Source organism: Augochlora pura, chromosome 2 (assembly GCF_028453695.1).
Source record: "Augochlora pura isolate Apur16 chromosome 2, APUR_v2.2.1, whole genome shotgun sequence".
In the NCBI taxonomy this organism is placed as follows: domain Eukaryota; kingdom Metazoa; phylum Arthropoda; class Insecta; order Hymenoptera; family Halictidae; genus Augochlora; species Augochlora pura.
In genome coordinates, this window is record NC_135773.1 from 13,772,694 (window position 1) to 13,793,845 (window position 21,152).

The 21,152-nt window shown below is 31.6% G+C and overlaps 6 protein-coding genes across 8 annotated transcripts; 2 read left to right on the plus strand and 4 right to left on the minus strand.

The window, feature by feature from the left end:
• Window positions 1-582: 582 nt before the first annotated feature.
• Window positions 583-2,223, minus strand: LOC144478372 (potassium/sodium hyperpolarization-activated cyclic nucleotide-gated channel 1). The gene is made up of 3 exons (XM_078196191.1): window positions 2,102-2,223; window positions 1,865-2,029; window positions 583-1,774 (listed from the first exon to the last, which is right to left on the minus strand). Exons 1-3 carry the CDS (start codon window positions 2,221-2,223, stop codon window positions 583-585), a joined length of 1,479 nt encoding a protein of 492 aa, XP_078052317.1.
• Window positions 2,224-3,683: 1,460 nt separating this feature from the next.
• Window positions 3,684-5,670, plus strand: LOC144476847 (nuclear speckle splicing regulatory protein 1). 3 transcript variants are annotated; one of them, XM_078194159.1, is made up of 3 exons: window positions 3,684-3,968; window positions 4,099-4,169; window positions 4,279-5,670. In XM_078194159.1, exons 2-3 carry the CDS (start codon window positions 4,144-4,146, stop codon window positions 5,399-5,401), a joined length of 1,149 nt encoding a protein of 382 aa, XP_078050285.1. In that variant the 5' UTR covers window positions 3,684-3,968; window positions 4,099-4,143; the 3' UTR covers window positions 5,402-5,670. The 3 variants fall into 3 exon arrangements, with proteins under 3 accessions (XP_078050285.1, XP_078050276.1, XP_078050266.1); XM_078194150.1 differs by having other exon boundaries at window positions 3,684-3,933; XM_078194140.1 differs by having other exon boundaries at window positions 3,684-4,169.
• LOC144476862 (serine/threonine-protein phosphatase Pgam5, mitochondrial) lies at window positions 5,485-7,452 on the minus strand. The gene is made up of 5 exons (XM_078194172.1): window positions 7,286-7,452; window positions 6,738-6,916; window positions 6,416-6,630; window positions 6,224-6,354; window positions 5,485-6,150 (listed from the first exon to the last, which is right to left on the minus strand). The coding sequence occupies exons 1-5, from the start codon at window positions 7,450-7,452 to the stop codon at window positions 6,000-6,002; spliced, it is 843 nt and encodes a 280-aa protein (XP_078050298.1). The 3' UTR covers window positions 5,485-5,999.
• Window positions 7,453-7,826: 374 nt separating this feature from the next.
• On the minus strand, window positions 7,827-12,167 carry Sas-4 (spindle assembly abnormal 4). The gene is made up of 3 exons (XM_078194129.1): window positions 8,473-12,167; window positions 8,200-8,395; window positions 7,827-8,131 (listed from the first exon to the last, which is right to left on the minus strand). The coding sequence occupies exons 1-3, from the start codon at window positions 11,745-11,747 to the stop codon at window positions 8,003-8,005; spliced, it is 3,600 nt and encodes a 1,199-aa protein (XP_078050255.1). The 5' UTR covers window positions 11,748-12,167; the 3' UTR covers window positions 7,827-8,002.
• A 495-nt stretch (window positions 12,168-12,662) lies between these two features.
• On the minus strand, window positions 12,663-18,232 carry LOC144478109 (E3 ubiquitin-protein ligase TRIM33). Its single transcript, XM_078195833.1, has 11 exons — window positions 17,788-18,232; window positions 17,402-17,631; window positions 16,692-16,972; window positions 16,492-16,602; window positions 16,217-16,411; window positions 16,039-16,151; window positions 14,683-15,900; window positions 14,357-14,516; window positions 14,097-14,280; window positions 13,865-14,017; window positions 12,663-13,781 (listed from the first exon to the last, which is right to left on the minus strand). The coding sequence occupies exons 1-11, from the start codon at window positions 18,119-18,121 to the stop codon at window positions 13,608-13,610; spliced, it is 3,153 nt and encodes a 1,050-aa protein (XP_078051959.1). The 5' UTR covers window positions 18,122-18,232; the 3' UTR covers window positions 12,663-13,607.
• A 468-nt stretch (window positions 18,233-18,700) lies between these two features.
• Window positions 18,701-20,961, plus strand: LOC144476313 (WD repeat-containing protein 55 homolog). The gene is made up of 8 exons (XM_078193070.1): window positions 18,701-19,000; window positions 19,228-19,398; window positions 19,474-19,666; window positions 19,742-19,924; window positions 20,000-20,073; window positions 20,149-20,315; window positions 20,380-20,597; window positions 20,666-20,961. The coding sequence occupies exons 1-8, from the start codon at window positions 18,973-18,975 to the stop codon at window positions 20,922-20,924; spliced, it is 1,293 nt and encodes a 430-aa protein (XP_078049196.1). The 5' UTR covers window positions 18,701-18,972; the 3' UTR covers window positions 20,925-20,961.
• Window positions 20,962-21,152: the final 191 nt, after the last annotated feature.

The following is a 21,152-nucleotide window of genomic DNA, read 5'->3' on the forward strand; positions in this document are numbered from 1 at the left end:
AACGGGGTTTCCCCATAGGCTGGTATTACTATAACAATATATTAGCCTCCAACATTTTACACGGTCGTAACGAAGGTAATGTGTGCAGCGAATGAAGAAATTTATGTCAATTAGTTTCCGATGATTTTCTTGGAACTAACGCTACCAGATGGATCGGAATGATCCATCACTGATTAAAGAAATCATAAAAATGACCCTCAAGTAATCTAGTAGACGCATCTGCTACCAGCGTTTATGTACACCGTCCGTCTTCGCGATAACTATCACAATACTACTGATTTTAAGCATTTACGCATGTTCATCTGCTTCAAGAAACTTGTACTCTGTTTTCATTAAATTATATTTAATTAAACGCGCAAATTATATAATCTTTTACGGAACAAATATCTACTACTGGCTGTTTGATGATTTTAAGAAATGTATGGCTCGACTACAGCTAAAATCTTAATATCAATCTCGAAACAAAAATAAATAAATAACATTGTCATGTTAAACCTCTGTTCCAACAATTTCCTCAATTGTAAGGAACGTAACAGCATTTTTCGACTATATGTACCATTGAAACACTAAAATCTAGTCGATCTATTGTGCGTTCAGAATCATCGTTTTCTCGTGCCTCTCGATAGCGATCTTCTTGATCCTTTCCCACAGCATAGGATAAGGATGAATGGTCCTGGCGAAGTCTGCCCTGTTTAGCCGATACAGCTCACACACTTCAACAGCGACGACGCTGGCCACCCTAAGCTCGTTCGGCATGACAAGAGCGACCTCTCCGAAGTGTGCACCATCCTCTAAGTGGCATACTTCTTTTCCAGAACTTGTATAAATGGCAACAGTCCCAGTGGCGATGAAATACATACAGTCACCGGGCTGATTGGCTCTGACGATCACGTCATTCGTAAGGAAAATCTCGGACTTTAGCAAGCCGACAATCCTTCCGAGCAACGACAGAGGAAGATTGTTAAAAAATGTGACGTTCTCGACGAGCTTACGGCACGAGTGCATGCTGATCTCGTGCCGCATTTGCGAAGACAACGTGTGCATGATCTCGGACTCGCGGAAGAACCTACGCTGAAAATGGAACTCGTAGTATTGGATAATCCTCGTCTGCGTGTGATGCGGCAGGTGCATGTGCCGCATATATTGTCTCAGCTGAGCCATAGTAGCCTGGTACTTGAGGCGAGAACTGTTCGTGCCTTTAAAGAACTGCATCACGCGGCTGACCAAGATCCAAGGAGCCAGGATACCGATGATCTGCAGCACGATGATCAGATACAGGTCCGCCATATCAGCGATGTTTGATTGAAGCAGCCCGGACTTCGTGAACGTGGTTACGGCTCGCAGAATCGAGCCGAAGTACTGTTGTTGTTTTGGTTTGTCAAAAAGTTCTTGCTCCATCAACCAAGAACTGTCCCTCGGTCGCAAGGGCTCTCCCATTGAGAGCACCGCGTGAGGAATCAACCAGAACCAACAGGCTTGCCAATGTAGGCTGATCAACAGCCAGTAGATCACGATGCAGAACTCATAGAGTGCCAACGGTATATCCAATGCGTGAACGACTTTGTTGATGTACACACTTAAGGAGACTACACGGAAAACGAAAACCAGAGACGCCACTTTGCGGGCTATCAACAACTCACGGAACTTGTGCAGGAAGAATATATCGGTGATGCAGGATCCAACTAGATCCGGGAAGAACGTGCCCGATTTAATGTATCGGCTCGCGATTTTCTTCTGCTCTAAGATCACAGTATGTGTCTCCTCGTCCATGTATCTGAAACGTTAGGAAAACATCAACTTTAGAGGTAAGATAAAGCTATCGAGTGTAATTGAATAAAGAAGCAGACCATGCAAAGCCATTTACCCGGTTTTAAATTTAACTATCATATCCAAACAGCAGATCACTAGAAGGCAGTTCTTTGAGATAATCCAGGAGTCGTGGTATCTAACCAGTTCAAACGCAGCTTGGTACGGGACTAGAACCATCATGATGGTCATTACCGAGATCATCAAAAAGTCCCAATAGTAACTGGAATGATGACAGAAGTTAGATTCTGAAGAAATCTTTCTTGATCTGGTGAACAACCTGCACGATGGCTACCTGAATATACTGAAAGGGTGAATAACGTGCATGTAACTTCTCAGTTGTCGGCGTTTCTCGGAGACTATGAAAGCTGTGCTCCCCAAGTATTTTCGGGCAGCTGGATTATTATTGGAAGCCATAATTGATAATCGAAGATGATCGTAAAATATTTGCCACGGTCCTCGACCTGGGAGAAACAATACGTCCTCCTCCTTTGGAATCTCACAAGTGTGCTCCACGTGCAACATGATTAAAAGATTGATCGGTATAATTCGAAATTACTCTTCTTCACCTGAAACTCCTCTGAGTAATAGTGATCGAGAAATGATATTTATACGATTGCATTAAAAGCTGCAAGCTTCAGCTAATTAACTTCGTATCATAGTAAAATGTAACGATTTGTAATTACATATTGCTTGAGTATCCGAAAATAAATGTTACTAATTATATATAAGTTATATATAATAATTCTAATTGCAAAAACTTTTTTATTACCGAATTAATAACACAGTGATATTTGAACAATTAATCTTTCTGAAACTATGGGAGTAGTTACAAAATTAATCATAAAACAAGTATTAAATAGATTGTTCTTCAAACAATGTAATACCTGTTATGATAAACGAAGAAATGTTATTACAATGTGATTTGTAATACAAAAGCTGTAATTAATTTCTCTGTGCAAGTAGAAATTCGAGCTGGTGGCGCCATCTGCGGTGCATGAATCAAACTGGAAAACATATCTTACCGATGACTGAATGTTGCAACAAGCACAAACGAGATATGTTTCGTTTAAACAGTAACAATGTTATAAAATATCAATTATTTTCATCAAACAGACATAAACAAGTTCAGGATGAAAATAATTCATTTCATTATTTTAAAATAAAAATAATCATTAAAATAATATGCAGCGAGAAGATCTTATTTTAAGAAATCTTTACAACAATATGCTTTGAGAAAAACTCTTTTCTTATTGTCGGATAATTATTTAAAATAGCCAGATGAGTCTTTTTATCTCACAGAAATCTAAATGGGTATGTTTATATAAACCAGGCTCGAAGTTAATAATTAGATCGTCACATAATTTCCAAGAAGAAGAATACAATTATCTCAAATAATGATTTCAAGTGCTTGTAAAATAAAAGAACACGTTACTTAAAATAATATTTCAAAACTAATAATAATAAAATTACTTTCACTGCTATCTAATATTTCTTTAATCGAATATAAATTCATCACGACTCTAAAAATTTTTAAATAGCGCCATTTATAATAAATAGTGTTTCTTGCAGTGAAATCTCGAGCTTCGTTAGGACTCCGTACAGTGCCAATGTAACAAAACTCTTAGCCGATATCGAATGTGGATAATTTGGCAGTTACAACGTTCTGCCGTTACTCTCCTAACCAAATTACAATTTTTCTTCACAAAAAATATCAGTGATCTAAAAAATTAAAAAATTTAATTGTGCATGCGAGAAATATCAGCTATTGCAAAATTAGGGTAGAAATAATGAAACAAAGCCAGAGGATTTTTCATGAGGATCTATGCATCTTTTTTTATTTAGCTATAGAATATATTTATATCATATCCAACATAAGTTTATTTATCATTGCAAATATAGAGAATAGATGATTCTTGTCACTTTTTTCATAAGATAGTGGCACCTCTTAGGACGAAAATATGAAGCTCTGATCAGGGGTTCGTCTAACGTCAATTATCCTAGTGGTAAAATACTGAAACTGGTAGACAAATTTTCCAACAGTTGATTGTGGTTGGTAGTTTAGGGAATTTAAACGATTTGCCATAAACAACCTCATTTGTGATTTTATTATTTACTAATTGGCAGGTCAGGATTGATCATGTGCAATTATGTGTATTTAGGTTAATAGCCTTGTTGATATATATATATATATATTTTTTCAATTAATGTATTTTGTCGTAATATTTTATGTTTTACAACAAAATAAGTGTGTAATCTAATGTACTAAATACATGTCACAATTTGATTCAGTTTTAGAACTGTTTACTTTGTTTGAAGCAACCTATCATTACAAATATGTCGACCAATAAAGACGAAAAACAGTAAGTTACATAAAAGTATCAATAACAAATAAGTACCCAGTAAATTATTTATTATCCAGAAAGAAGTTATATTTTGTATAAATTTCATAATTATTATGAATAATTTCAGATACGGTTTAATTTTGCCCAAAAAACAACAACCTGTAGCACCAAAACCGAGCAATATTTTTGGTGATGATAATGATTCGGCTGAAGAAGACAGTACTGATTGGGTAAAAAAAGCACTCAAGGCAGAAGAAGAAAAAAATAAAATGAAGAAGCAAACCAGGTTAAATATGCAAAAAGCTTTAAAAGAAGATCCAACTATATATCAATATGATGAAGTGTATGATGATATGGAACGTACAAAGAATAAATCCATAGAAGCAAAGATAGAGGTCAAGAAACCCAAATATATTCAGAATTTGTTGAAAGCTGCTGAACGAAGGAAGAGAGAGCAGGAACATAGGATAGAAAGAATGGTACAGAAGGAACGAGAAGCAGAAGGAGAAATGTATGCAGACAAAGAAAGTTTTGTTACTTCTGCTTATAGAGCAAAGCTGGAAGAATTTAAAAAACTAGAAGAAGAGGACTCTAGGATGGATCGATTAGAAGCAATTGGAGATGTTAGAAAGCAGCAAGATATGTCAGGATTCTATAGACATTTATATGAACAAACAATTAAAGGTGCAGAAGAAAATGATGTTACAGACAATACACATGAAAATGCAACTAACTCAAACAAGAAAGTAGAAAATATATTTGAAGGAAAGGATACAGTAGTAGTAAATAAAGAACAGGCAACAAATAAAAAAACCAAGAAGATTAGGCAATATAGACAAAGGATAATGGAAGAAGAAAGTGATACAGATGTAGAAGCTCCACAAGCAGAAGAACATAAGACAAAAGTCTCTTCACTTGAAAAACAGAAAAGTATGGAAGCAGAAACTGTAGAAGAACCAGAGTGTAAGAAATCAAAGGAAGATACTGATAATTTGGAGGATAATGTAACAAATGATACAATTTTAACAGATAATATTTTGGATACCAAGAGTAAAGAAGAGGAATCAGAAGATGGTGAAAATGATAAAGATAAAGAAGCAATAAAGTCTAGCATTAGTGCAAAGGCAAAAATAGAAGCAGAAAAAAGAGAAAGATCTAAAATTTGGGAAAAAAGAACCATTGGACCTGTGTTTGAAGCTGCATTGCAACGATATTATGCAAGAAAGTCTATGAGAATTGCTGCTACATAATTAATTAAAATTCTGCAAAGATACTTGTAAGTGGAAACAAGTTATACGTTATTTTATACTTATTCGTAAAATAGCATTTAAACTGTAGGATATAAATTATTTTTATTATAGCACTCATGTTGTATAAATTAAAAAATATGTAGAATATTTAGGGCACAATGCATTTTCTACAAATGTGGATAACTAATAGTTGTAAAATAATTCTGTAAATTAAACAATTGTAAGGTTAGTGTGAGTGTTATTATAATACATGTGATTCAACTCTTGAATATTGGTACTTATTAATATAACCTTGTGTATATAGTGTACATATAAATATTTTCTGTCAGTCTTTCTACTATCTTAAGTGTACAAAAAATATTGTTGATATAAAAAAACAATGATAAAAATCTACAATTTTTCCTATTTGAATAGGACTCTTTTTGTGTACCAGAAACGGATAATTAGCATTCAAATTTTGTAATAATGATTATTATTTTTATAAGTTAAAAAAGAATAAAGGACATAAAAATATATCGTTTATCTTATTACTTCAAAATGATATTAAATCTAAATGATTATAAATGTTTATAGTACAAAATAATAAGCAATATTAATTTTAACTAGATGTAATTAAATTTGGTTTCATGTGCCCAGTGTCTCCATAACACCATAGTGATACTCTTCCACTTGGTAGAATAGAGATCCATGTAATACTTGCATGGCTTAAATTTAGACGTAACCAGCCTTCAGGTGGAAACTGTAGTGCCCTGTAATGCATAATAATTTGAATATTATATTTACTTATCATTAGGAAAACAGTATGTGAAAAAGATGATTTACCGGCACACAAAATATCTAATAACATTTGCATGACAAACAATCAGAGTATATGAATCTTTTTCCTGAGTTGGTTCAGCACGATGAAAATATTTTCTAAATGCAGCTTCTATTCTAGGTCCATCTTCATGAAACTAAAACATATTAATCAAAGATATACCTATTTATAATATACTCTGTACATAGTATACTCACATGTATCTCAGACCTCCAATGACCAATTGGTGGTTCAGGTGGTATAGGTGCACCTTCAGTAAGGAATGGATCATCTTCTACAGTTACATTTTTAATACTTTCTTCTATAATTTTGGAAGTTTCTTGAGCTCTGGTCATTGTTGACCTTACGATCAAACTGTATGGGAAGCCCAGTTCTTGTAACCTTCTCCCTGTTGTTTCAGCTTGTTTTCTACCTTTATGTTTCACAAGTATTTGTAGTTACCGAAATTATCTTATAAAAATCAAGTAATAATAATATTTAATTTGGCAGAATAATAAATAATATATGTATAATACTAACCAAGTTCTGTAAGCTTCCTTTCAAAATCTGTCTTGCCTGCGAGATTATACTGTCCATGACGTATCAAAATTATGTGACGGATAGCTTTTGCTTTTTTGAGTGACAATTCGTTATTATATGTGTTTTCGTCTTTCTCATTGATTATTTTCATTGGTTTCACTAAACTCTTTGGATCCCGCCTAAAATTACAGTTACAAATACAATACATTACAAGTTAACATTAAAATGGGAGTATTTATCTCATGAATTATTAAAAAATTATTTTCGTGAGACACTGCAAGAAAATTTATTTAGACATGAATAGGGTAATGAATACTACATACATTCATGTTCATATGTATAAATGTATTTTCTACATTTAAATAAAAAATGTTTATTGCACACAAATTTTATTCAATGGAAATCAGAGAAAGTAAAAATGTTGTGTTAAATGGTGCAATGAAAAATTGCAAAAAATAGAATGCAAGAACAAATCTTAATTATAAGTCCATATCTCATTATAAAGTCGTTAATGTGTTTTTATCAATAATAATGATAAAGTGTATAACCTATCCCAGTTGTGGTTCCATTTTACCGACGGGTTTGCATTCGTTGTCCACGAATTTTGCACCTGTAGAAATTCTTTGTTACCGCAAACATTCCAATAAAATAATGTTGCACCGCCTAATGCAGTTAATCGCGTTGCCCATTTTTTAAAGCTTGATCTCATGGGCATCTTTACAGTACGTAAGTTACCTCGACTAAGCTACTGTTACATTTCAAATTCCACGACCTTTCTGTTAGTGCATCTAGTACGAATTTATTTGTGTTACAAATTTTTTTCATTTAATATTACTGTTTAGATCGATTTGATTTAATTTAATCGAAATTTGAATGAATAATGACTTGATATTCTAAGATTTACTAAATTATTAACAGAATATTGAAATTTAGTATAAGTGATGTAAGGATAAAATATTTTGTTTTTACTTATAGGTTTCAATAGAGGACTTCAATTTATTAATTACGAGAAGACAAAAACTAACAAGAAATGAAAATACAATATTACTAAAAAATATTTTTATTTTTTATCATTATAAAATTGGGAAATTTAGTTATTATTTATTTGTCATGCATTGTAATTTATTATATTAGTATTAATTACATTTAATCATATTTTCAATTACATATGAATAAAAATTGTTTAAGATATATTTATATATTTTAATTGAACTACTTAGCAAGTATTATTTCTAATCGCCATTTTTCCATACTCTTTACACATCTTATCGGTAGGAGTCCATTACAAGATTACCATCTTTATCTTTAAGACGTATTCTACCATTTGAATATCTTGTTTCCTGAGTACCATCAGAATAAATAAGTTTAACTGTACCATCAGGATATTCTCTCCTCTAAAATAGGAAGAATACATTGAACAAAACATATTAAATGTCACTTTCAATAAAATTGTTACTAATACCTTATGTGTTTTAGTATGTATTTCTCGTTGTCCATTTGGTAATGTAAACATTTTTTCTCCGTTAATAAAAGTTTGAATTATAGTCCCATCTAGCAAAGTCACTCTTTCAGAACCATCTGATTCTGAAACTCGTGTAGAGCCATCAGGAAATGATACTTCTATAGTTCCGTCATGTAATCTTCTTTCTATCTGACCACTACATGATAAAGGAAATATTATTATCATTACTTAGTAAATACAATAGCATGTATGTACATGAATATCATAACTTACTCAGCAAATTCTAAAATCTCTATTCCATCTGGCATTGTTGTATGCCATGTACGAGTTGATGCATAAAAATATTTTACTTTCCCATCTTTACTAGTTTCTCGAACATCTCCATTATAATATAATAATTTACTTAAACCTTGATCTGGAAATATTTTTTTAACATTTCCATTTGGATACCAATACTCAATATGTCCATCCAAATGTTGAATTTGCTTTACAAATTTACTTTGTATATCAATGTCAGAATTATTTTGGCAGGGTGATGGCATTTTCTTTATACAAGTATTTGATGGTAATTCATCTGATGACATTGAGGCTGTGTTGTGATTATGATGTTTGTCAGATATTTTGGATGGAGTTGTAGATTGCTCACTCGAGTTCTTTGTTGTATAATTTAAAAGCATGGCATCTGAATCTTTAATTACCTCTTCAGAATCATTCTTCATTGCATCTATTGAGCCATTTAACTTTCTAGACTCATCATCTAAGTCAGACGTAGATGCATTTAAATTTTTAGTAACTTGATATTGTTCCTGATTATCTGTTAAATCTAATGTTGCTTCTTTAATCAAAGTTTCATATAAATTACGCTGTTTGGCAACGTTTATTGCGCTTGTTTGACATTTCTGTAATTTTTCGGTCATAACACTGTTTTTATAGCTTGCTATATCTTGAGTTCCAATTATATTTGTTGTTTTTGTTATTGGTTCCAATGACTTCTGATCTTTATCATTTAATGATGAATTATCGTTGCTTTTCCTAAGCTCTTTATTTTGTGTATCAATTTGCTTATTAATTTGATGAATTGCTTTTGTATTTGAAAAGGTTCCTAATTTTCCTTTTGTTTTAACATTACTTTTCTTCAGGAGCTGTAATTTTTCAATTTCCTGCTTTAGTTTAGTGTTTTCTAATTTCAATATCCTCATCTGGCACTTATGTCTAGATTGTGCAGCATACCATCTACTTTCCTTCAGATTTAATTCTTCTTTCAATGTTTCCATTTCTTGTCTCAAATTTTGCATTTCCCGTCTTTCTAGTTTACTCTGTTGAGCTTTTTCTTGCGAATCCCGCATCCTATTTTCTAATGCAGCCTTTTCACGTGCCAATTTCTTTCTTTCCTCTTGTAAATGATCCTCCATTTGTTTTTTAGTCTCTTCTAATTTTTTCTCTTTTTCTGTATATTCTTTCCGTAAATTTTTGAAATCTTCTTGAAATTTTTTACGCTGAACAGATAAAGCTGCATTTTCTTTACGAAATATATTGATTTCTTGTTCAAGTTCTAATAGCCGAGTTTTTAAAAGCTCTGATTTAAATATGGTTTCATTTGATTTCTGCAAATCCTCTTCGTTTCTTTCATCTTCAATAATGGGTACATTGTTATAAGTATCTACTAGCTCAACTCTTTCCCTATCATTACATTTTTTTGAATTTTGAGTGTTCCAAAAATTATTGACATCCTGTAACATCGATCTGTTCTTATATTCTTCTAAAATACTTTGGTCATTATCCAGTGTTTGTACAGTAGCATCGGAAAATTCTGATTCGTCATTATAATCATGTTGATGCACATTCTCGTTATAATTTAAATCATTTCCTTGCTTCATGCTTTCATGTACTTGCGTATCATAATTTAATTTTTTTTGTACGCTGCATTGTTCAAATTTTAATTCATAACTATTTGTTTGATCCTTGTCTTGCATAATAATTGAAGACTGCGACATTTCTGTATCAGATATTTCCAGTGTTGCAGAGTCATTCCAATTCTTCTCATCGCAAAAATTTTCTACTGTTAAAGATTCAGTCGATATACTTGAAGTATCTGTTAATCCAATAGTTTTGTACTCGTTATATTCTGAAAATCTGACATGAAGACTAATATCTACATCATTTTCTTCAGCGTTGGGAACTTCTTGTTCACATGTAGATTGAATTAAATTTTTTGATGCTATGTATCTTTTTACATTCGCATTTACTTTAATATTCTCCTTAAACTGTTCACAAGGTTTTGTACCATACAAAGTATTATTATTTTCCATTGCAAACATTTCTTTTTTATTTAGAATGGGCTTATAATTACAAGAAGATACACTGTTTGTATGTAGAAAAGCATCATTGACTTTTAAAACTGACTGACTCTTAGGAGTTTTAATTATTGGACTCATTGGATGTCTTTTTGTTTTAAATGGTGTTGATTGCTGTAAAAATGCAACAACAGTACTAGATGTAGAACAGAAGCTGGAATTTTCTGCTTTTTCTTCTAACAATTCAAATATTCTTACTTCTTCAATTTCTTCTTGTGTTTTTGATTGAAAGTCTGGAGTACCTAATTCCGCCTTATTTTTACAATTATTGATATCATCTTTCAGTTGAGCAACTGAAGTACTGGATTCAGATTTACTGCGAACTTTCTTTTTCGGTTGTGGTACATTCCTCAAACACAATTGCTTCTGTGGATATTTTGTTACTTGTTTAGTTTTTACAGATTTATTTGCGCTATTATTTCGAAACTCGTTTTTAGAATGTTTAGAATGCTCCGATTGTGTGCATGTAGAAGAGGATGTACTACGTAATCTTGGTTTTGCTGAAGACGACTGTGAATCTTTATTTAACTTGAACCTTGATAAACCTTGTCCTTTCCTTAGAAATGGTTTTTTTATTTTGATTGTTAAATTGCCACTAGATTGCTCTCCTGATACATTCTCAGAATCTTTCAATTTTTCTTCCAGTAATGTATGAAAATCTTTTCTTGGAGAAGGGATTGGTACATCATCTATGCAAATACAATTTTTGTTGGATGACAGTGGTGCTATTCCCTCTACAATAAATTGATCTATCTCTTTTCCTTGTTTAGGTGAAACTAGCATTAAGCCCATGTCATTGTTACCTTTCATTTGTTGTTTTTTATGATCATTGTGACTAATAGCCTCGTCAATAAAATCTCTATGAGGTGATTGTTCTTGTGAAATAAAATTATTTACATTTTCATTAACTATTTCCATGGAGCTGCCTATACTTGGTGATTTTTTATAATCTATTACATCTTCACTATCAACCTCAGAAGTTGATTTATCTTCAATTGAATTATTTGCATGCAATATATCTTCACTAAGATCAAGTTCTTGTAATGATAATTCAAGTGCTTTATATATGCAATCTTGTTTTTGAGCTAATATGTCTCTTTGCATTTGCTGTTGTTTAAATAATCGTTCCTGCTGCTCCACTTGCCACTGTCTTAGCTTTTGCAGCCGTTCAACTATATTTGCTTCTAAATCCATTTTTTTATAATACACAATGATAGTAAATATAATTTAAGTTTACTTACATTTTATAAAATAATTTATACATATATATATATATGCACATAAATATAAAAGTTAATATAAGTTACTGCATGGCATTGTAAAAATAATTTTGTAAGTAACTCTTCTAATTGTTTTTCTGATCTTTTTTAACTCATGTTAATACAATAATAAAACTTCGAAATTGTTGACGTTCATTAAAATATTTTTATACATGAACACTTAACATTTCAATCTCGTACTCTTTTCTAGGTATTTTTGTATATTAACAAATTAATCATTCTGCAGTTAAGGCTATGTATAACGAAAATAGAACCTTTTTATTATTCTACGTGTCTTTATAAAAATGCATAAGATACTTGTTTTCATTTCAAACCGTTTGACAGTTCAAAAGTCGTGAATACATCACACACTAGTAAGTTTTATATTGCGCAAATAAAATGGAACAGTTACCTACACTGCTCGAAAAGACACAATGATTGGTGACTGTAGAAATTATCAGCCAATGACTGCATTTCATTCAAATATGATTTATTTAAACTGAATATGTACATACATACATAGAAGTTTCCTTTTTTCCTAGTAGAAAGTTTAACTTTGAAAATTTTCTGATTTTAATATTTTTCAAAAATTACACTAATAAGATATATCAAAGTTGCTAAAATTACTTACAAAATGAATGTCCTGAAGCAGTTTCAATTTTATTTCTACGTTCTATGATGTAATTAATTTTATTAAAACATTTGAAAGTATAATATATTTTAAATATTACATAATTTATCAACTTCATAAAACCGTTACAGATTAATCTCTTATCACAGGATTATACAATTGATATGTAATACTTTTTTTTATTCGTAATAGCATAAAATTTAAAAACAATAATTCTGTTTTATGAAAACTGATGCAACAATGTATCTTATACATTTTTTATTACAAATTACAATAGTGTAGAAAGCAAGAACCTTTTAAGACTTTTAATTATACACTGTGCATATTTAATCCAATGTGATAGATTAAAAGTTTTCTAGTTTAATACTATCAAATAAATATGATAAAAGTGATATTTTAATTCAAATCAAGGTGTTAATGTAATTATAAAAAGATAATATAACTAGGAAATTTGAATACTAATATTATTCATTTTAATATACATTGTCTCACAATAAAGTAAATGTGGAATTAATTACTAAATACCATGCATATTTCAGAGTATTGTTAAAGAACGATTTGCTCAACAAAATTTGTAAATATCGTATCAACCTATAAAATCTATGGTCAATATGTTTTCTATAATATAGTCAACTATAATTTGTCTATCAACAATACGATGTTCCGCCATACAGTTTAGTTTTATTTAGAATGATAATATGTATATAAAGTCGTAATACTTTATAAAAAATATACTTATGAATTTACTCAAATACTTCGTCGTAAAACTAAAATAATTAATCATTTACTGAATTATATAACTTAGTAATAAGTATATCAGAAATTGATTTCGTAATCAACTTACGAAATATAACAAGCATCGAAGCATTTTATCAACTGGAGTTTTCCATTAATTTAAAAATTCATGCAATGGACAATGATATCGTCCTTAATTAAAAGAGGTAAATAAATTCGATTTGATTATTTTTATGCTACAATTTAAAGGTCCAATACTATTCAATTACCTTGTTAGTATTACTTAAAGATACATAACGTACTATATCAATTTATGAAACATAAAAAGTATCGTTTAATGTAACTCATAAATATTTGTAAATTGTTTCGAGAATTCTGCTATATTTTGAAAAATATCGTACGTTTTCAAATGCACGTAACAAATGAAAATTAGTCGGTAACTATCCGTCGGTACTTTCTATTCGGAGGGAATACTTCCTCGTCTTCGTCTTTATCAGCAGATAGGAAAGGGTCGTCATAAGCATAATTTGGCGCCCACTTCAGTAACAATTTTTCAAAAAATTCTTCTAAATTTCGAGCTTCTTGATACACCTGCGATTCAACCTAATCGCAAAGAAATAATTAAATAATAAACTTCATGGCTACAAAACTATAAGTAATAAATTATACGAAATTCGATTACTTACAGGGTTGTATGTAAAAGCATTCTTAAACATCAATCTGATGTCTGCCATTACTTGTCGTAGATCTGCATAATGATTCGGATGATCTTGTTTTAATTTATCTCTAATTACATCTAATGCAATCGGTTTCTTTATAATACGATGATACTCAATTATCTGAACAAAAATAACACATATAAATTACGTTTATGCTTATAAAATAACAATAAAAATAATAATAAAATAATATATTTGCCTCGCTAGAAACAACTTCACGGAAGGGTAAACTTTGCTCGTACTGGCAGTAAAGTTCCAATACAATTCTTTGGGCAATTCTTAATTCTTTTGCACTCATAGTGTTGGGTCTTTTTTCCCCTGGTGGATCATCTGAGCAATCGAGCACATTTGTACATAACATACATTGCCAAGTTTCACTTTCACTGAAATATGTGAATCATTTGTTAATAGTATTACAACATACATTTAAATTAATTGTACTACCTATAACATACTTACTCAGGAAACGACTTTAAGCTAGGAATATGACAATACAAATGGAAGACTTTTGGACATTTATCACAACACAACACAGCATCTCCTCCATCCATACATACTGCACACCAGTCTTCATTAGGATCGTCCTTTGTCATAGATGCTGCAGCATTTTTTGAATTATCTATTGAACATATAATTATGGATGTACGTAATTATCTTTAACACTTATTTTAACACTATGTTATATATTTCATATTTACAAAATAATTAGTTTTTTTTGTCTTAATATTTAAATTAATATACTTAATATACAATATAATAATTATTTATTTAAGACGTTAAAATACCTGATGAATTCTCAGCCATTGGATTCATTCCCTCATCAGTTGAACTATCTACTTGGGCAGAATCCAATTGATTTCGTTGGGCCTCTGGTATCACCACAATTCCGTTACTATCTAATTTTGCAATGGTTAACATCAAATCGTTTAAAGATTTTTGGCAAAATTTATCCAAACTTTTTTCAGTTTCATCTGTCTTTCCAGGAGGCACAGGACTAGGTGTCTTAGGTACCGATGAACTGACCGCATGGCCAACAGATGCTAAATTTTGTACTTGGGGTGTGTTATCAGTCGCGGCACTTGTTTGTGTATTGTATTTTTGATTGTTGTTTGGTTGTTGATTTTTTAAAGTTATTTTATAAGTATCGTTGATAGGAACTGGCATTGGGGGTGTAGCTTGATGGCGCGTAGGATAATAAGGAAGGCAAGGATTAACATTTTGAGGGATGTGCCAACGTGCTGCAGATGGTTGGTGGACAGGATAATTCAGATGCTGTGCAGACGGGGAAGTTGCATTGCATTGCTGAAGCCTTATACCAGACACCATGGATGTATTCGTTGGTTGATACGTATGTGGCGGTACTGGTCGTTGAGAATTATTTGTAGGGTACCTATATGGTGGCAGTCGATATGGTACATGGTTTGTAGAAGGCCGATAGGGTGGAGGATTATGTGCAAGAAGACCGCGTAGACTCGTGTTCTGTCCGAGTTGATCTATATGAACTTGTTGATGAGGATGCGTAGACGATGTCACTTGCTGATGACAACTCCCCAATGGACGTTGTTGCATCATTAACGGTTGCTGCAACCTATTGTTGAAGTTAACTGGGTATGGTACGCGTGGCTGATGTGCTTGAGGTGATGATCGAGGTGGCATATTGTTCATAGGATAATGTTGCATATAACTTTGTGATTGTGCTTGTTGCAATTGTTGTTGCTGTTGCTGCTGCTGTTGTGGTTGTTGTTGCTGATGTTGTGTTAAAGGTAACGATGGAGGCACTTGCTGATAGGAATTTTGTTGAATATTACTTGATTGCTGCGTTGCAGGAGATATTTGTATAGCCATAGGGGAACCATCCATAGGTGCACTAGGAAGATTAGCTGTTTGTTTTTGCTCTGGCTGAGATTCACTGTATGGCATGGATGGTGTATTTGCACCACCTAATGGTGATATCGAAGGATATACTCTACCATCCACAACTATTGCTCCGATTGATGAGACCACTGAAATGTGATTGTATATATTTTAGTTTCGCCATGTAATTAACGTTAAGAAGAGATTGCAATTTATGATGATAGCAATATTACATAGTGTGCCTATATTTAATAACATAATTAAGCACCTATTTATACTAATTTAACCTTTTATCAAGTCTGGTACTTTTTCCAAAGATAAATGTATTCTAACAGGTATTTCTGGATTTGGAATGTCAGCCCGTCTGCTTTTTATTCTTTGTAAGTGACTCGTAACAGATCTGCAATTACAATGTTAATTAATGGACACAACAATATTAATTACATGCAATAACCAAGTACATACTTTTTACTATACAGCAATTCCAAATCTGATCCTTTTTTTAAGGCATGTGCCACGAATTGAATACAATGGTCTGTAAGCTTTGATAATTGATCTAAAGCAACTTTTTTTTCATTTAATGTATTCTGTTTTTGATCGCAAACTTCATTTAATCGCATAACTAATTGTTTCCCTCGCGTACTAATCGCATTTGTTAACCTTTAGAAAAATAAATTATACAGTCTGAGGAACCTTATTATATGGATATTAAATTTTACTTAAAGAATACAAAAACTTACTGCACCACCATTTGCGTTATTTCTTGTACTAAATTTTTTTTCTTTTCTAAAATGAGGACCTGTCTATCCTCTATAACTTTCATTGCGCTTTTCAATAAAACTCGTTTATAACTGAAAATATAATTACATTATAACCACAATGACTACAGAAAATAAATTCTCAAACTAATGGTACTCATAAATATAAAAGCATTAATTACCTGACTTCTTTAAGTAATGTTGATACCGAAGTACGTGTCTCAGCAGCAATTTCATGAATAAATTTGTATTTATGATCTCTGTGTTCGCTTAGCTGACAATCTCTACAAGTAAGTTTATCACATGTTTGACAAAATAATGACAATTGTTCATGTGAATGAATTGTACAAAATAAATAGCCAGGTATTTTTTTGTTGCTCTTTTTAACATTATCTCTATCATTGGCAACTTCATCCTTTGGTTTGATTGTATGATCCTTGGTGATTTTTAATCTTTGATGTGCCTTAATGGATACAAAAGCAATATTATCTTTTAAATTTCAAATAAAGACTTTGCGGACATAGTTGTGTCAATTGAATTATATTATAATTTAATCATGTTATACTTCAATTTTATCATAATATATGAATAGTAACATATTCATGACTAACAATAATTTGTTCTGCTTGAAATTTGCTCTGCTTATTGAAATTTTGATTTAATTATATTGTACTCCGTAATAATACTTCAACTGCAATTATATTAACTGCATATATATTGCAATATAATTTAATGAAATGGGAAATTTAAATTATAAATTACATTGCAAGTGACTACAATGTGATTAAACTACATTATGGTTATGATTCGTAGAATAATTCAATGGTAATTCTGCACAACTATGTATATAGGCCATATATGTTTGCACGTATCACAGCAAGAGTATAATTACCATAACACAATTTTGACAGATAAATTCTTCACATTCTACACACCAGCTTGTGGCAGTAGCATTATCATGGCAGCTGGTACATTTCTTTTCTTCTTCTGTTTCTTTAGATTCATCATCGGTACCTGGATTACTATCTTCTTCTATAAATTTTGACAAAAACCGATTTTCAATCAAGTTGTCCACTTGAGTAGTAACATTACAAATTTGACAAGCAATTACATTACTTTCCACTGCAACAAGATATACATAATTTAATTTTTTCAGAACTGCTACAATGTTCTGAGATATTATTTCAAACAATAATGTAGGAAGGAATGGAAAACTAAGGAGAATTTAATACACGATTAATAACGACAAAAATTATGAGAGTATTACTGCGATCTTACACAAAACATCCACGTCAACCGATGTATTGTGGTCGCTCAGTTTACTGTTGACACATGTCGTGCACGCTGCGTGTAAACACTCCAAAAGTTTCGGATCGTCTCCGGCAATGAAAGTTTTCTCGCAGAACACACATTTTGATAAAAATGCACGCGTTTCATTCTCCTGGCTCTCAGTGGTGCACTCGATACGCTGCTCGCACTCTTCCTCTATGCAAACGCCCTGTACTTGAGACTGTTGCATATCTTGTTGTTTTGCTCCAGGTTGGTCAACTGGTTCCTCTTTAATCGTTGCCGCTGGGCTTGTTGTTAGCAACTCATTTGCTCGGGGTTCCATATTAATATCATCCAAGCATAAATAGGCACACACAAGAATTGTTTTTAAAATTTATGAAAATATATCTTTCTGGAACCGTGGAGCGCCATGGTCCTTGTCCACCATGCTACATATGTACTCAATTCATTCTGATTGAAATAGTTTAGATGGGGATCTGACGAATGAGTTAGGTACTGCAAACAGTGGCGGTCTTTGTAATCAAAGTTCGAACAATTTTGGGAGTATCAGGACTGTTTCTATTTCATGAAATAAAATATTTTTTCACAGCTAACATTACAGATTAATAAACATTTCGTTGATATATCAATATTTTAAACACTTATAATTTAAACATAATTGACATAAAGTATATTGTACATACAGTAATAAATCAAGTTTTGCATGATTCTGCGGCCGTAGTACGCTTCGTTAAGGAGAATAGAAGTAGAAATTACTTTGCTCTGATTGGCTAAAGATTCAATGCTAAGCAGGATTTATTGCGGTTGGTTATGTAGTAAAATAATGGAGATGTGTTTGTAAGAGTTGAGTTAAGCTTATGGCAGATTTTCATGTAACAATGGTCAGTGTACATTTTTAATTTTCTCCCGTGTTTGTGTATAATAATGGGTTCTACTCCTGCACACTTTTCCTGCTCCCTAAACTGGCTCGCACAACCCCACCATTTTACTACGTTTTCAGCTCCACGCAAATACTGTATGTATTGTATATAGATACATATATTCTATGGAGATCGGTTACTAAGTTTCATCTTCACTGCTTTCACATGATCAGAGGAGTTTTGTAAATAGTAATGCTTAGTATGCCTGGTACATGAAAACGATTCGAACGTGAAACAATTCTACTTTTTAATAATGCATTTAAACAAAGGGAAGTTAATAGGTATGTTGCTTTACTTATAATGTCTTTATAATATTATATTAATAGAAAAATAAACTACTAACAAGCACTGGTATTTCTATTTCTATAATTTCTATAAATGTATTGGGTAGTAGTTAACTTATAAATATATTAGTATGTCTTTAATTTTTCTAATTTGTCGAATGAATACCTCCTTTCTATTGTTGCATTGAAGTAAGTAAAAGTAATTAATGCTGAATAATTTATAGGAGACTTAGTTGACGACTGTCATGATAGTGATAATGATCGTAACAGCGATGACATTATACAAGGTTCTACTGACAGTGATGACACTATAAGTAGTAGTGATGAATCTGAATCAGAGGGGGGAGATTATGCAGGAGAAAATTCAAATAATAATGAGATTTTTGCCCACGCAAGTATGTTTGATATTAACTTAATATTTGTATATAATTTTGTGGTAAGTAAAATAAAAACACTATTATAATTATAAGCTGATGGCACGGAACCTGTATCACTAAATGAGGATGAAGAAGAAGATGAAGTTGTAAAAGCCATTATTAGATCAAAAGATGCACAGAAAAATCATCCTCCTCCCATTGAAACAGAAGATCATGTAGTAGATATATGCTTTCATCCAAATGCAGATATGATTGCTGTAGCTGATATAGTAGGCGATGTTTACCTGTAAATTTTACCTTAATTCGATATTTACTTAATTATATAACAGTGTTTATTATAACTAAAATTTTTACTTGCTAGATATAAATATAGTAACACAGAAACAGAAGTTGCGTCAACATTGGAACTGCATCTGAAAGCATGTCGTGATATAGAATTTAATGGAGATGGAACAACATTATTTTCAACTGCGAAGGATCTATCTATAATGCTTACTGACGTAGAAACTGAAAAACTAAAAAGATTATATGAGAATGCACATGAGTAGGTATAAATTGCTCCCTTCAACTTGTGAAATTTAATCTGTATGTATGATTAATAATTGATTTATGTCCATAGTGAACCTGTGTATACCATGACTGTAATTGGAGAACATATGTTTGCAACTGGAGATGATGATGGAGTAGTAAAATGTAAATATTAGTGTTAGCATATTACCTATTTTCATTTTTAACTATAGATTTATACTTATATATAAATATTTTTAGTGTGGGATCTTAGACAAAAAGGAAATGATCCTATATTTTCAATAAAAAAGATGGAAGATTATGTTAGCTCAATTATAACAAATAGTGAAGGAAAATATTTAGTATGTGGGAGTGGTGATGGCTCTCTCACAACGTTTAACATACCAGGAAGAAAATTGCATGTTCAGGTACATATTCAGAAATGTGTTGCATAATTGATTTTTCTATTTCTAATAATAAACATTTTGACAGTCGGAAGAATATGAGGAAGACTTAACCTGTCTTGGTTTATTTAAAAATGAAACAAAAATTTTGGTGGGATCTAGTAAAGGAAAAATGTATATATATAATTGGGGAGAGTTTGGACTTCATTCTGATGAGTTTCCTAGCGTGACGAAAAAGGCTATAAATTGTATGATTCCAATTACTGAGAATGTAGTAATTACGGGCGGAGAAGATGGAGTTCTTAGGTAATGGAACAGTTTTGAATTAGAATAATTTATTTATGTAAAGTGTTAATTACTATATTTATATGCAGGGCTAGCAGCTTGTTTCCGCGTAACAATCTTGGAATTGTGGGACAACACAATTTCTCTGTTGAAGCCATTGATATAAACAGTGATGGCACATTAATTGCATCTTCTTCACTTAATAATGATATCAAATTTTGGAATGTACAATATTTCGAAACATTAGATGTTGCTAACCGCGTGAAAGGCGGCAAACAAAAACAATTGAAGTATAATCTTCCAAGCAGTAAAGTCGACAACGCGTCAAGTTTTTTTTCAGATCTGTAGAATAGAAATACAAATAATAATTATATATTAAATATTATATATTTATTATTAAAATTATATTTTTCAATATAATTATACAAATAAGAAGTCGTATGTACTACGTATCCTATAACTGTGTATGCACACAGAAGATCCCTCGTTTATGATAGGATGGTATGATACCATTATTTTCAGGAATTAGTATAGTAGAGCCATCTGCAATGTTTTTAAAATTATCAGCTGTAAGTA

Excerpts from the sequence above, each read along its gene's own strand:
- Sas-4 (XM_078194129.1), bottom strand. The coding sequence starts at position 11,747 with ATGGATTTAGAAGCAAATATAGTTGAACGGCTGCAAAAGCTAAGACAG. Across the intron at positions 8,396-8,472 it reads GAGATTTTAGAATTTGCTGA|TGGTCAGATAGAAAGAAGAT; the intron begins GTAAGTTATGAT and ends TTTATCATGTAG. Across the intron at positions 8,132-8,199 it reads TACATACTAAAACACATAAG|AGGAGAGAATATCCTGATGG; the intron begins GTATTAGTAACA and ends TTCCTATTTTAG.
- LOC144476313 (XM_078193070.1), top strand. The coding sequence starts at position 18,973 with ATGCATTTAAACAAAGGGAAGTTAATAG. Across the intron at positions 20,074-20,148 it reads TGATGATGGAGTAGTAAAAT|TGTGGGATCTTAGACAAAAA; the intron begins GTAAATATTAGT and ends AAATATTTTTAG. Across the intron at positions 20,316-20,379 it reads GAAGAAAATTGCATGTTCAG|TCGGAAGAATATGAGGAAGA; the intron begins GTACATATTCAG and ends ACATTTTGACAG.
- LOC144478109 (XM_078195833.1), bottom strand. The coding sequence starts at position 18,121 with ATGGAACCCCGAGCAAATGAGTTGCTAACAACAAGCCCAGCGGCAACG. Across the intron at positions 14,281-14,356 it reads AGCTTAAAGTCGTTTCCTGA|TGAAAGTGAAACTTGGCAAT; the intron begins GTAAGTATGTTA and ends CACATATTTCAG. Across the intron at positions 13,782-13,864 it reads ATGCTTTTACATACAACCCT|GTTGAATCGCAGGTGTATCA; the intron begins GTAAGTAATCGA and ends CTTTGCGATTAG.
- LOC144478372 (XM_078196191.1), bottom strand. The coding sequence starts at position 2,223 with ATGGCTTCCAATAATAATCCAGCTGCCCGAAAATACTTGGGGAGCACA. Across the intron at positions 2,030-2,101 it reads CACCCTTTCAGTATATTCAG|TTACTATTGGGACTTTTTGA; the intron begins GTAGCCATCGTG and ends TCATCATTCCAG. Across the intron at positions 1,775-1,864 it reads ATAGTTAAATTTAAAACCGG|ATACATGGACGAGGAGACAC; the intron begins GTAAATGGCTTT and ends CTAACGTTTCAG.
- LOC144476862 (XM_078194172.1), bottom strand. The coding sequence starts at position 7,452 with ATGCCCATGAGATCAAGCTTTAAAAAATGGGCAACGCGATTAACTGCA. Across the intron at positions 6,355-6,415 it reads ATTGGAGGTCTGAGATACAT|TTTCATGAAGATGGACCTAG; the intron begins GTGAGTATACTA and ends AATATGTTTTAG. Across the intron at positions 6,151-6,223 it reads ATTAGATATTTTGTGTGCCG|GGCACTACAGTTTCCACCTG; the intron begins GTAAATCATCTT and ends TATGCATTACAG.
- LOC144476847 (XM_078194140.1), top strand. The coding sequence starts at position 4,144 with ATGTCGACCAATAAAGACGAAAAACA. Across the intron at positions 4,170-4,278 it reads ACCAATAAAGACGAAAAACA|ATACGGTTTAATTTTGCCCA; the intron begins GTAAGTTACATA and ends GAATAATTTCAG.